This window comes from Oncorhynchus masou, chromosome 6 (genome assembly GCF_036934945.1).
Source record: "Oncorhynchus masou masou isolate Uvic2021 chromosome 6, UVic_Omas_1.1, whole genome shotgun sequence".
Classification (NCBI taxonomy): Eukaryota; Metazoa; Chordata; class Actinopteri; order Salmoniformes; family Salmonidae; genus Oncorhynchus; species Oncorhynchus masou.
In genome coordinates this window covers 61,525,087-61,537,911 of record NC_088217.1, presented here as the reverse complement: position 1 = coordinate 61,537,911, position 12,825 = coordinate 61,525,087, and the positions used below count along the sequence as shown (strand labels likewise).

At 41.5% G+C, this 12,825-nt stretch overlaps 1 protein-coding gene across 1 annotated transcript in view; it reads left to right on the top strand.

Annotated features, from left to right (window-relative positions):
* LOC135542378 (zinc finger protein 883-like) overlaps positions 1 to 12,579 on the top strand; it is a 30,661-nt gene extending 18,082 nt beyond the window's left edge. The window contains exon 2 of the mRNA XM_064969304.1: positions 9,140 to 12,579. Within this exon, the coding sequence (XP_064825376.1) occupies positions 9,140 to 10,698 (1,559 nt within the window). The 3' untranslated portion in view covers positions 10,699 to 12,579. The remainder of the gene's footprint in view (positions 1 to 9,139) is intronic.
* The last annotated feature ends 246 nt before the right edge of the window (positions 12,580 to 12,825 follow it).

Below are 12,825 nucleotides of genomic sequence, written 5' to 3'. Positions count from 1 at the left end.
ACTGTGGGACCATATATAGACCGGTGTGTGCCTTCCAAATCATATCCAATCAATTGAATTTACCACATGTGAACTCCGAACAAGTTGTAGATACATCTCAAGGATGATTAATGGAAACAGGGTGCACCTGTAAGAAATTGAGTCTCGTAGCAAAGGGGGTCTGAATACGTATGTAAATAAGTTATTTCTGTTTTTTACCTGTTTTCACTTTTTCATTATTGTGTGTAGATTAATGAGGATTCTATTTGTTTAAATCTATTTTAAAATAAAGCTGTAATGTAACAAAATGTGGAAAAGGGGAAGGGGTCTGAACTTTCTGAATGAACTATTTAAAAATGTTAAAATGTAACCTTTATTTAATTCACAATCACGGCCGGTTGTAAACACAGCCTGGACTCGAACCGGGGTGTCTGTATTGGCGCCTCAAGCACTGAGACAGTGTCTTAGACCGCTGCACCACTCAGGAGCCCCAAAATCATGGGGCTTTTTTTCTGCAAAGGGACCAGGACGACTGATCCGTGTTAAGGAAAGAATGAATGGGGCCATGTATGTTGAGATTTTGATCAACAAGACCATTGAAGATGAAACGTGGCTGGGTCTTTCAGCATGACAATGATCCCAAACACACCGCCCAGGCAACGAAGGAGTGGCTTCGTAAGAAGCATTTCAAGGTCCTGGAGTGGCCTAGCCAGTCTCCAGATCTCAACCCCATAGAAAATCTTTGGAGGGAGTTGAAAGTCCGTGTTGCCCAGCAACAGCCCCAAAACATCACTCCTCTAGAGGAGATCTGCATAGCTTCTCTAGTGTCCGTGAGCTATTTTCTCTGAAAAATTAGAACCTAACACTATAATTAGTGTTCCCTGAAGGACAGAAACGAGGTACAACACCTGTTTGGCCCCACCCCTTCCTGGGTCAGCGAAGAGCGGTATTACATTTAAGTAATAAACCCGAGCCTCACGTTCATCACCTGTAGAAGGCAGGGATTCCAGCGAGGCTTGCATTTAATAGTATGTTGTACCTTGTTTTCCTCCTTCAGGGAACAGTAGTTATAGCCATAACGGTACTCTTGCCATATGATGAACTTCAACTTAAATAGGAGATCTTGCTGTCGGACAGTTTTTTTTTTTTTGTATTCTGAAATGCACTCGAACTATGTATCATTTAGTGGCTCCTTATGTTACGCTGGGGAAACAGTTTTCGTGGGCACAGACATATAAAATAATTTCAGAGTTTGTAATCCAAGATGGCGTAGCGGTAAGACGTGTTTGTTGTAAATGTTATGTTTTTTCGTCTTTTTTGTATATATTGCAATATATAATCTCTTTTTCCATCTTTAAATTAAATATACCTTCCGGCAACCCGCCTCACCCAATGTGATACGGATCTGCTATTTTTTTAGACCTTATAGCAAGAACCTCCATCAGAAGTTAGCCATCAGAAGCTAACCAGCTGATTAGCTACTTGCTATTTAGTCATTGTTAGCCACTACTAGCAGCCTTTACATTTTTAGCTAAGAGACCAGTTGTTTTTAGCCTGGATAATACCTGCCAGTCTGCACAGCGCAATATCAACCCTGAGCATATCGAACTGTTTTTCTCCACTACATCACCGTATTCCTGCCGTAAGCTCTGGACCATTACACCGGATATTCGCAGCAGCTAGCTGCTACCAAGTGGCCCAGCCCCGAAGCTAGCCTTGAGCTAGGCCTATCTCCTGGCCTGCTCAGTGGACCCTATGATCACTCGGCTACACAGCTGATGCCTCCCAGACTCTTCACTACGACGACTAGAAGCCACTACATCACCGGATTCCTGCCGTAAGCTCTGGACCTTTGCACCGGATTGGCTATAGTGGCTAACTCCCTTGTCCTGAAGCTAACACCAATTAGCCTCGAGCCAGGTGCATCTCCCGGCTAGCAAACAAATTTACTCCAGCTACAATACCTCTTTTGCCAATTGGCCTGGACCCTTTGTCGACACTGAGCCCCGCCTATCCATCACGACTGTTCTGCCTACACAATTCCGTCCGATGTGCCCTCAACTGGCCTTTGCCAGACGTCGGTTATGCCCTTGTCCCGAAGCTAGCACCAGGTGCATCTCCCAGCCAGCGTAGTAAAGACTACCATATCGGCTTCCCTGGTTCATATATTGCTGTTCACTGGACCCTATGATCACTTGGCTACATAGCTGATGCCTGCTGGACTGTTATTAATCGCAGTACTCCATTTTGTTTATTTTGTTTAACTGTCGGCCTCAGCCTTGAACTCAGGCCCTGTGTATAGTAAACTGACCCTCTCTGCCCATTCATCGCCATTTTACCTGTTGTTGTTGTTGTTGTCTTAGCTGATTAACTGTTGCTGTCTTACCCGTTGTTGTCTAAGCTAGCTCTCCCAATCAACACCTGTGATTGCTTTATGCCTTCCTTTATGTCTCTCTAATTTCAATATGCCTTGTATACTGTTGTTTTGGGGAGTTCTTATTGTTTTATTTTACTGCAGAGCCCCTAGTCCCACTCAACATGCCTCAGAGAACTCTTTTGTCCCACCTCCCACATATGCGGTGACCTCTGTGGTGGTTAATTTCTTTACTATCAAATGAGGAGAGACAAACTTCACACAAGTTAGAGTTATACTTAAACTAAATGTTTAATAATAAGAGCTTTGCAATAGCAAATACTTATCAACAATTCACCATTTTCTAATGATCCTTTGAGAGTGGCAAAACAAAAGTACAAATATCTTTTATAGGCCAGATACACCCCTTTCAACCTACATGACGAACAACAGATACATAGAATGGTCACAAGGTTAAGATTTGTATGAAAGATATCTATAATACATAGCAGACAGCATCTGCTGTGTGAACAGTTTTCATTGTGTAGACCAGTGTCTGGCCCTCCTACTCCAAACTGGAACTGTCTCTTCCTGGTACGGTATAGAACAGAACCATTAACTCATGTTCTCTGGAATGCTCTTTAAGTTTTATCACCCAAAGACATTGTAAATCTCCTCTGTCAGTGGTATCTCATAGAGACCCTAGAACACACACACAATAGTTAACAGAATACTGTATTCTGTCGATAAAACAACCATTATAATGCAATACAAGTATTATAACATAATATTGCAATTTCCCTGACACATCACCTACCATAACCGGTGCCTCCAGAGATGCAACCTCTCTTATCGTCACTCAATACCTAGGTTCACATCCACTGTATCCGCACACTACCATACCCCTGTCTGTACGTTATGCGTTGAATCTATCATACCACACCCAGAAATCTGCTCCTTTTATTCTCTGTTCACAACCCACTAGACAACAAGTTCTGATAGCCTTTAGCAGTACCCTCATCCTACTCCTCTGTTCCTCGGGTGATGTAGAGGTTTACCCAGGCCCTGTGTGTCCCCAGGCGCTCTCATTTGTTGACTTCTGTAACCGTAAAAGCCTTGGTTTCATGCATGTTAACATCAGAAGCCTCCTCCCTAAGTTTGTTTTACTCACTGCTTTAGCACACTCCGCCAACCTTGATGTCCTTGCCGCGTCTGAATCCTGGCTTTGGAAGGCCACAAAAAATTCTGAAATTTTCATCCCCATCTACAACATTTTCCAACAAGTTAGAACTGCCAAAGGGGGAGGAGTTGCAATCTACTGCAGAGATGGCCTGCAAAGTTCTATCCTACTTTCCAGGTCTAAGCCCAAACAGTTTGAGCTTCTAATTTTAAAAATTAATCTCTCCAGAAATAAGTCTCTCACTGTTGCCACCTGTTACAGACCCTTCTCAGTTCCCAGCTGTGCCCTGGACACCATATGTGAATTGATTGCCCCCCATATATCTTCAGAGGTCGTTCTGTTAGGTGACCTAAACTGGGATGCCTGGTTGTTCTTTAAAAGTAATTTCCTCACCACCTTAAATAAGCATGTCCCTTTCAAAAAATGTAAAACTTAGAACAGATACAGCCCTTGGTTCACTCCAGACCTGACTGCCCTCGACCAGCACAAAAACATCCTGTTGCGTACTGCAATATGCAACTTTTCAGAGAAGTCAGGAACTAATACACATAGTCAGTTAGGAAAGCAAAAGCTAGCTTTTTCAAACAGAAATATGCATCCTGTAGCTCGAACTCCAAAAGGTTTTGGGACACTGTAAAGCCCATGGAGAATAAGAGCACCTCACCCCAGCTGCCCACTGCACTGAGGCTAGGAAACACTGTCACCACCGATAATTCCACGATAATCGAGAATTTCAGAAAGCATTTCTCTATGGCTGGCCATGCTTTCCTCCTGGCTACCCCAACCCCGGCCAACAGCTCTCCACCCCCCGCAGCTACTTGCCCAAATCTCCCCAGCTTCTCCTTCACCCAAATCCAGATAGCTGATGTTCTGAAAGAGTTGCAAAACCTGGACCCGTACAAATCAGCTGGGCTAAACAATCTGGACCCTCTCTAAGATTATCTGCCACCATTGTGGCAACCCCTATTACGAGTCTGTTCATAAGGTACCCTAGTGGTTAGAGCGTTGGACTTGTAACTGAAAGGTTGCAAGATTGAATCCCCGAGCTGACAAGGTAAAAATCTCAGGTCAAATAAAATAAGTCTGTTCAACCTCTCTTTCGTATCGTCCGAGATTCCTAAAGATTGGAAAGCTTCCACGTCAACCCCCTCTTCAAAGGGGGTGACACTCTAGACCCAAACTGTTACAGACCTATATCCATCCTGCCCTGCCTTTCCAAAGTCTTCGAAAGCCAAGTAAACAGTTATGCATTAGGGGGCGCTATTAAAATTTTTGGATGAAAAACGTTCCCGTTTTAAACAAGATATTTTGTCACGAAAAGATGCTCGACTATGCATCCATCATAACAGCTTTGGAAAGAAAACACTCTGACGTTTCCAAAACTGCAAAGATATTGTCTGTGAGTGCCACAGAACTGATGTTACAGACGAAACCCAGATAAAAATCCAACCAGGAAGTGAAACATTTTTTGAAACCGCCTCATGCCAATGACTCCTTATATGGCTGTGAATCAGCTACGAATGAGCTTACGTTTTCCACGTGTTCCCAAAGGTGTCTACAGCATTGTGATGTCTTTTTAGGCATTTCCATTGAAGAATGGCTGTAAGGGACCATATATAGCATGTGGTCACATGGTGTCTTCTGCAGAAAATCTCACGTAAAATACTGAGGTAGCCATTTTTCCAATCGCTTCTTATGAGAAACCAATTGCCTCGACGGATATATTATCGAATATATATGTTAAAAACACCTTGAGGATGGATCCTAAACAACGTTTGCTTTGTTTCTGTCGATATTATGGAGCAAATTTTGAAAAAGGTTTGGCGTTATAGTTACAGCATTTTCCGGTCGATTTCTCAGCCAAGCATGATGAAGAAACGGGAGCTATTTCGCCTACAAAAATAATATTTTTGGAAAAAAGGAACATTTGCTATCTAACTTTGAGTCTCCTGAGTGAAAGCATCTGAAGTTCTTCAAAGGTAAATAATTTAATTTGGTTGCTTTTCTTATTTTCGTGAAAATGTTGCCTGCTGCCAGCAGAGCCTAGCATAGCATTATGCCATGAAAAACTTACACAAATGCTTGTCTAGCGTTGGCTGTAATGCATATTTTGAAAATCTGAGATGACAGTGTTGTTAACAAAAGGCTAAGCTTGTGTTTGAATATATTTATTTCATTTAATTTGCGATTTTCATGAATAGGAAAAGTTTCTAGGGGTATTTATGTCTGCTGCGTTATGCTAATGCTTTTGAGGCTATGATTACGCTCCCGGATACGGGTTTGCTCATCGCAAGAGGGTTAACAAACACTGACCATTTTTTTAATCCCACCATACCTTCTCCGCTGTGCAATCCTGTTTCCGAGCTCAGCCACGCTCAAGGTACTAAACGATATCATAACCGCCATTGATAAAAGACAGTACTGTGCAGCAGTCTTCATCAACCTGGCAAAGTATTTTGACTCTGTCGATCACCGTATTCTTATCGGCAGACTCAACAGGCTTGGTTTCTCAAATGACTGACTCGCCTGGTTCACGACTTCTCAGTCTGTCAAGTCTGTCAAGCCTGTTGTCCGGACCTCTGGCAGTCTCTACGGTGGTAGCACAGGGTTCAATTCTCGGGCCGACTCTTTTCTCTGTATATACCAACGATGTTGCTCTTGCTGCGGGTGATTCCTTGATCCACCTTTACGCAGACGACACCATTCTGTATATATCTGGCCCTTCTTTGGACACAGGGTTAACAAACCTCCAAACAAGCTTCAACGCCATACAGCACTCCGTGGCCTCCAACTGCTCTTAAATGTGAGTAAAACTAAATGTATGCTCTTCAACCGATCGCTGTCCGTACCCGCCCGTCCAGCATCACTAATCTGGACGGTTCTGACTTAGAATATATGGACAACTATAAATACCTAGGTGTCTGGCTAGACTGTAAACTCTCCTTCCAGACTAATATTAAGCATTTCCAAACCAAAATTTAATCTAGAATCGGCTTCCTATTTCGCAGCAAAGCCTCCTTCACTCACGCTGTCAAACATACCCTCGTAAAACTGACTATCCTACCGATCCTTCACTTCGGCGATGTCATTTTCAAAATAGCCTCCAACACTCAACTCAGTAAACTGGATGCAGTCTATCACAGTGCCATCCGTTTTGTCACCAAAGCCCCATATATCGCTGCTCTCGCCGGCTGGCACTCGCTACATATTCGTCGCCAAACCAACTGGCTCCAGGTCATCTGTAAGTCTTTTCTAGGCTGCCTTAACGCAGCTCACTGGTCACCATAGCAACACCCACCCGTAGCACGTGCTCCAGGAAGTATATCTCACTTGTCATCCCCAAAGCCAATACCTGCTTTGGCCACCTTTCCTTCCAGTTCTCTGCTGCCAATGACTGGAACGAATTGCAAAAATCGATGAAGTTGGAGACTTATATCTCCCTCACTAACTTTAAGAATCAACTGTCTGAGCAGCTTACTGACCGCTGCAGCTGTACACAGCCCATCTGTAAATAGCCCATCCAACTGCCTACCTCATTCCGATGTTTTTATTGACTTATTTTTGCTCTTTTGCACACCAGTATTTCTACTTGCACAACATCATCTGCAAATCTATCACTCCAGTGTTAATGCTAAATTGTAATTACTTTGCTACTATGGCTGATTTATTGCCTTACCTCTGTACTCCATTTGTAAACACTGTATATAGATTTTTCTATTGTGTTATTGACTGTACTTTTGTTTATCCCACGTGTAACTCTGTTGTTTTTTTCGCACTGCTTTGCTTTATCTTGGCCAGGTCGCAGTTGTAAATGAGATCAAGTTCTCATATGGCCTACCTGGTTAAATAAAGGTGAAATAAAAAAATGTATGAATTGTTCATGACGTCCTCCAGTGAGTTTTTTTTTTTTGGTACTTTTCCTGTTGAAAAGTCATATATAAATACAGTAAATTATAAACACACTAAAGGAAACAAATCAATGTTTTGAGCAAAATAGTTTTTTTTGAGAGAACTGCTAACTATAAGCTGTGAGTGATGCCATAGTAAAGCATTCAAGGAGTTGGCTTGACGGGAAGTCGTGATGTCATCCAATAGGCGACTGATCTTCATGTGAATATTCATTCATTCTTTTTTAAATCCTTCCTGTTCTGTCAAGTTGGTTGTTGATCATTGCTAGAAAGCCATTTTCAAGTCTTTCCATAGATTTTTAAGACAATTTAAGTCCAAACTGTAACCAGGCCACTCGGGAACATTCAATGTCATCTTGGTAAGCTCCTCCAGTGTAGATTTGGCCTTGTGGTTTAGGTTATTGTCCTATTAGTACAATTTTTTGTATTCAGATCTCTACCTACATAACATTTAGTTTTCATAGGCACAGAAATCCTAAACCATTTGAGTTTGCAAAATCCAATGGTTCTAACCGAGATTCACCTTAACTTTATTGACAACACCCAAATGGATACGGTCATTAATGCGGTTCTTCAATAATTACACATAATTCTTAATACTGTAGCTGTTTTGTTAGTCACATGTTCAACTATCATCAACTTATCCAGGAAATCATTTTCTGAATGACAATCACATGACAAACATCACGACATGCAACCAAGCTGCTTCTTCATTCATTACTCTGGTAAAGACAGTTATGCCGTGCTCCACATTTGATCCAACATCCCTAACAAATTGATGTTTATAATGTGTTATTGTCTGCTTGATTTACAGTAGGGTCTCGTTAGTCTGTTTGGACACAGATACTTACCGCATAATGTGTAGAGAACTGTTCCTTGATGGATAGGCTATTGTACAACACACAGAGCTATTTTCCTATTTGTTTTTAGGTGAAGTTATGGGTCCTACAGTAGGTCTATGTTATTGTTATGGGTCCTAGAGTACACTGTGTGTCATGCAACAACAACCAAAGTACTTCTTCATTCATTACATAACTTCATCTAACAACAAATAAACCAATGGGCCAATTTTGTAAACAGTGTACAAACCCTCATTGTCAGGCTGATGGAACAGCTTGCCAAAGAGCATTTTACTGGTTGAAGTGTTTTTAAGTACAAGCGGCTGATTTGAGATGATGACACAAGCATTATATTAAGCAGGACATTCACACGAGCCTTACAATTATAATAAAAAGTACTGTGAAATGCACTCATAAGCAACCTGTTTTCCCACATTCACATTCAGAATACATTGTGAAAAACTAAAAAAAAAACTCTTTGCTCACCATTTTTGCTCCTGGCAGATATACTACATCCATAACTATCGGTTTACTCATTAGCAGGGAGGAGTTCTACAACCAAATTGAATGTGCATTGTCCTCGTGCCACAATTTTATGAAACCGGAAGGGGCCTGTATTGGAGACCAAAAGTCGTCTGGCACACTGCTTAGAGTTTCAACAACATGAATAACTTATTTCTAGTCTACAATATTAGATGTTACTACTAATTTGAAAAAAAGACTAAATATGATTGTTCTTGCTCATTTTAAGACAAATTACATTCATTACAGACGTCAATTGCTGTACAACATCATGGCTATGCTGTTGGCATCACTTTTTCCAATGGATTTCCGCTGTTGTGGGTCTTTAACCATCTGTCTGACTTTGTTGTTCACACAGGAGAGAGACATGACTACCGTGGGTCCTCTGGGGAGCCTCAACAACCTCATGATGCTGACAAGGCAGAGAAGAGTCTCTCCACATTAGAAAACCTCAAGAAACACCCGCAGAGATCCACAGGGAAGATACCTCACTGCTGTTCTGACTATGGGAAGAGATTCACCTCAGCAGGCATTAAGATTCATCAGAGAATCCACACAGTAGAGAAATCGTATAACTGTACTCAATGTGGGAAGAGTTTTACTCATTCATCCAGCCTGATATCACACCAGAGAACACACACAGGAGAGAAACCTTATAGCTGTACTCAATGTGGGAAGAGTTTTACTCATTCATCCAGCCTGATATCACACCAGAGAACACACACAGGAGAGAAACCGTATAGCTGTACTCAATGTGGGAAGAGTTTTACTCATTCAACCAGCCTGATATCACACCAGAGAACACACACAGGAGAGAGACCTTATAGCTGTGGTGAATGTGGGATGAGTTTTACTCAGCAAAGCAGCCTGATATCACACCAGAGAACACACACAGGAGAGAAACCGTATAGCTGTGATGAATGTGGGAAGAATTTTGATACATCTAGCCATCTTACTGTACACCAAAGATCACACACAGGAGAGAAACCGTATAGCTGTACTCAATGTGGGAAGTGTTTTTTTACATCTAGCCATCTGAAGATACACCAGAGAATACACACAGGAGAGAAACCTTTTAGCTGTACTCAATGTGGGAAGAGTTTTTTAACATCAAGCCAGCTGAAGATACACCAGAGAACACACACTGGAGAGAAACCATATAGCTGTGGGCAATGTGGGAAGAGTTTTACTCAGCTAAGCAACCTGATATCACACCAGAGAACACACACAGGAGAGAAACCGTATAGCTGTGATCAATGTGGGAATAGTTTTACAAAGTTGTGTAATCTGACTCTTCACCAGAGAACACACACAGGAGAGAAACCTTATAGCTGTGCTCAATGTGGGAAGAGTTTTTTTACATCTAGCCATCTGAATATACACCAGAGAACACACACAGGAGAGAGACCTTATAGCTGTGATCCATGTGGGAAGAGTTTTACTCAGCTAAGCAGCCTGATTTCACACCAGAGAATACACACAGGAGAGAAACCTTATAGCTGTACTCAATGTGTGAAGAGTTTTACTCACCTAAGCAGCCTGATATCACACCAGAGAACACACACAGGAGAGAAACCATATAGCTGTGATCGATGTGGGAAGAGTTTTACTCAGCTAAGCAGCCTGATATCACACCAGAGAATACACACAGGAGAGAAACCTTATAGCTGTACTCAATGTGGGAAGAGTTTTACTCACATAAGCACCCTGATATCACATCAAAGAACACACACAGGAGATAAACCATATAGTTGTAATGAATGCGGGAAGAGTTTTGTTCAATCTGGCAATCTGACAGTACACCAGAGAACGCACACAGGAGAGAAATTGTACAGCTGTAATGAATGTGGGAAGAGTTTTGTTCAATCTGGCAATCTGACAGTACACCAGATTACACACACAGGAAAGAAATCTTGAGATAATCTGAGAACTCTGATCAAGTTTTATCTGATCAAGTAATAGAAAATACATACATGGAGTGGTTTCATGATATCAAGTAATTCATGTCACAATGTGGAATGTTAACACATTGTAGTAGGAGTATTTTAATATTGTCACAATGTAGAAGCCTAATCATATGCCCCCTTATCATTTGATTTCAACATGATATGGATATTAGCCTCAGGGGGAAATTCCAGGCTCTGAATTGGAAGAGTACTATTGTGATTTAACAAAAAAATGTACTAACAAAAAAAGAGTTTTGTTACACTTGAATAAAAATGCAACACTTCAAAATGTAGCAAGCTGTTTTCTACAAATTGTCCTCTCACCAGGGATGTACACATTACTCCCAGATTCCGTGTGGTTTTTGAGCTGTTAGTTTTAACAGGATGTCCCTCCCTCTCTCGGACGATATGAGTGATGACAAGTAAGTGTTGCGTTTCTCTTAGTGTTATGGACCCATAAACTCAAAATGTAGCTGACTGTCTTTTGCAGGTTGTCTTCTAACCAGTGAGCTAAAAGATATCTCCCATTTCCATGTGTTCTTTTTTAGTTTCAACAGCAAGTACAACCTGATTTCCCCCCTAATCGATATCAGTGATTTATTGCTGCTTGTGTCCACGGTGAGGACAACTTGGTTTCTGATTGTCTCAAGGTTGGGCAGTCAAAACGATTTGTGTTTTGTGTTTAGCCAGTGCGTTCCATGGATGACAAATTATTTTGAATTTCCATATTAGAGATGAGTTTTGTTTGGGCTTGCTCCAAGGGGACGAGAGTTCAAGAAGCAAGTGAGTTTTAGGAAGGGAAAAATACACTTTTTTTTCTTGTTTGTAATTGTTGACTGCCAGTAGACACCATGTTTATATTGGTGAAGGTGAAGCATTATAGTTGATTATAATGTAAAATGGAAGTTGTTTTCTGTTGGTGGTGCGCATTCTCTTCATTAATGTGTTACAGTCTTTGGTTTTTCCATTTATGTTTTGAGGTTGGACTTCAGCACTTATAGCTCGTTAGCACGGCCAGCTCGTTAGCACGTTGGACGCACTGATTGGTGTCACCTCGTTAGTCAGTATGTGTTACACCTGTGCTGGCTTGTCCATCTCGTTAGTGGGAAGGTGTTTCACCTGAGCTGGTCCAGGTTCTATTGAAGAGTGTCTGGCCCAGTGCTCCAGTTATCTTGATAGATGTTGAATGTCAACACATTTAGTTGCTCCATTGTTTTTGTTTACTTCCTGTCTGTAAGTTTGGTGTGAGTTATTGTTTCCCTCTTCTTGGGCAGATTTAGTGTGTCTTTTACGTCCCAGTTGTTGTTACTAGTCAACTTTCAGTGAACACTGAGAGCAAAACTGCAACATTATGTTATAATGCTTTTATTGGATCAAATAGTTGTTTTTTGCAACATAATAGAGTGTTCTTAACTATTGCGTCTGTATATTCTACTGAGGATGGTCCTCTGGGGATAACACTGACAGGAGCTTTACAATGTCTTTTGGGTGATAAAACCTAAAGTGACCGCATTCCAGAGCATGAGTTAATGTTTCTGTTCAGGGCCAGACCCTGGTCTCTACACAAAGAGTACTGTTTTTACAGCAGATACTGTCTCCTGTGAATTATAAGTAGCTTTCATGCCAATCTTAACCTTGTGACCCGTTCTATATGTCTATTATTGGTCTTGTAGGTTGAAAAGGGTTTATCTTGGCTATAAAATACCTTTGTACTTTTGTCTCGTGGCTCTCAACAAATAATCTGGGGGTGATTTGTCGACCAGCCATCATTATCGTAGAGCACTCAATTGATTCACTTTATATGTGTGCGTTGTATTGACCTGCTCCCTTATAAGTGAATAAAGATTTAGTTTAATAATAACAATGACTTGTGTGATAAGTGTGCCTCCTTATTTGATATTTAAGAAATGAACCACATTTGGCGATGGGGATGTGAATCTTCACTTGGTGACGCTCCTGACGACCTGGGTAAATGGTACACGAGGTATCCTTCAAACTTGGAATCTCAGGAGACCACACTTCGGGAACGGAGCAGATGGACCCACCTCATAGGCTCTGAGTGTATTCTTGTGTGAGGAGGTGTGAAGAGGGCCGAGCC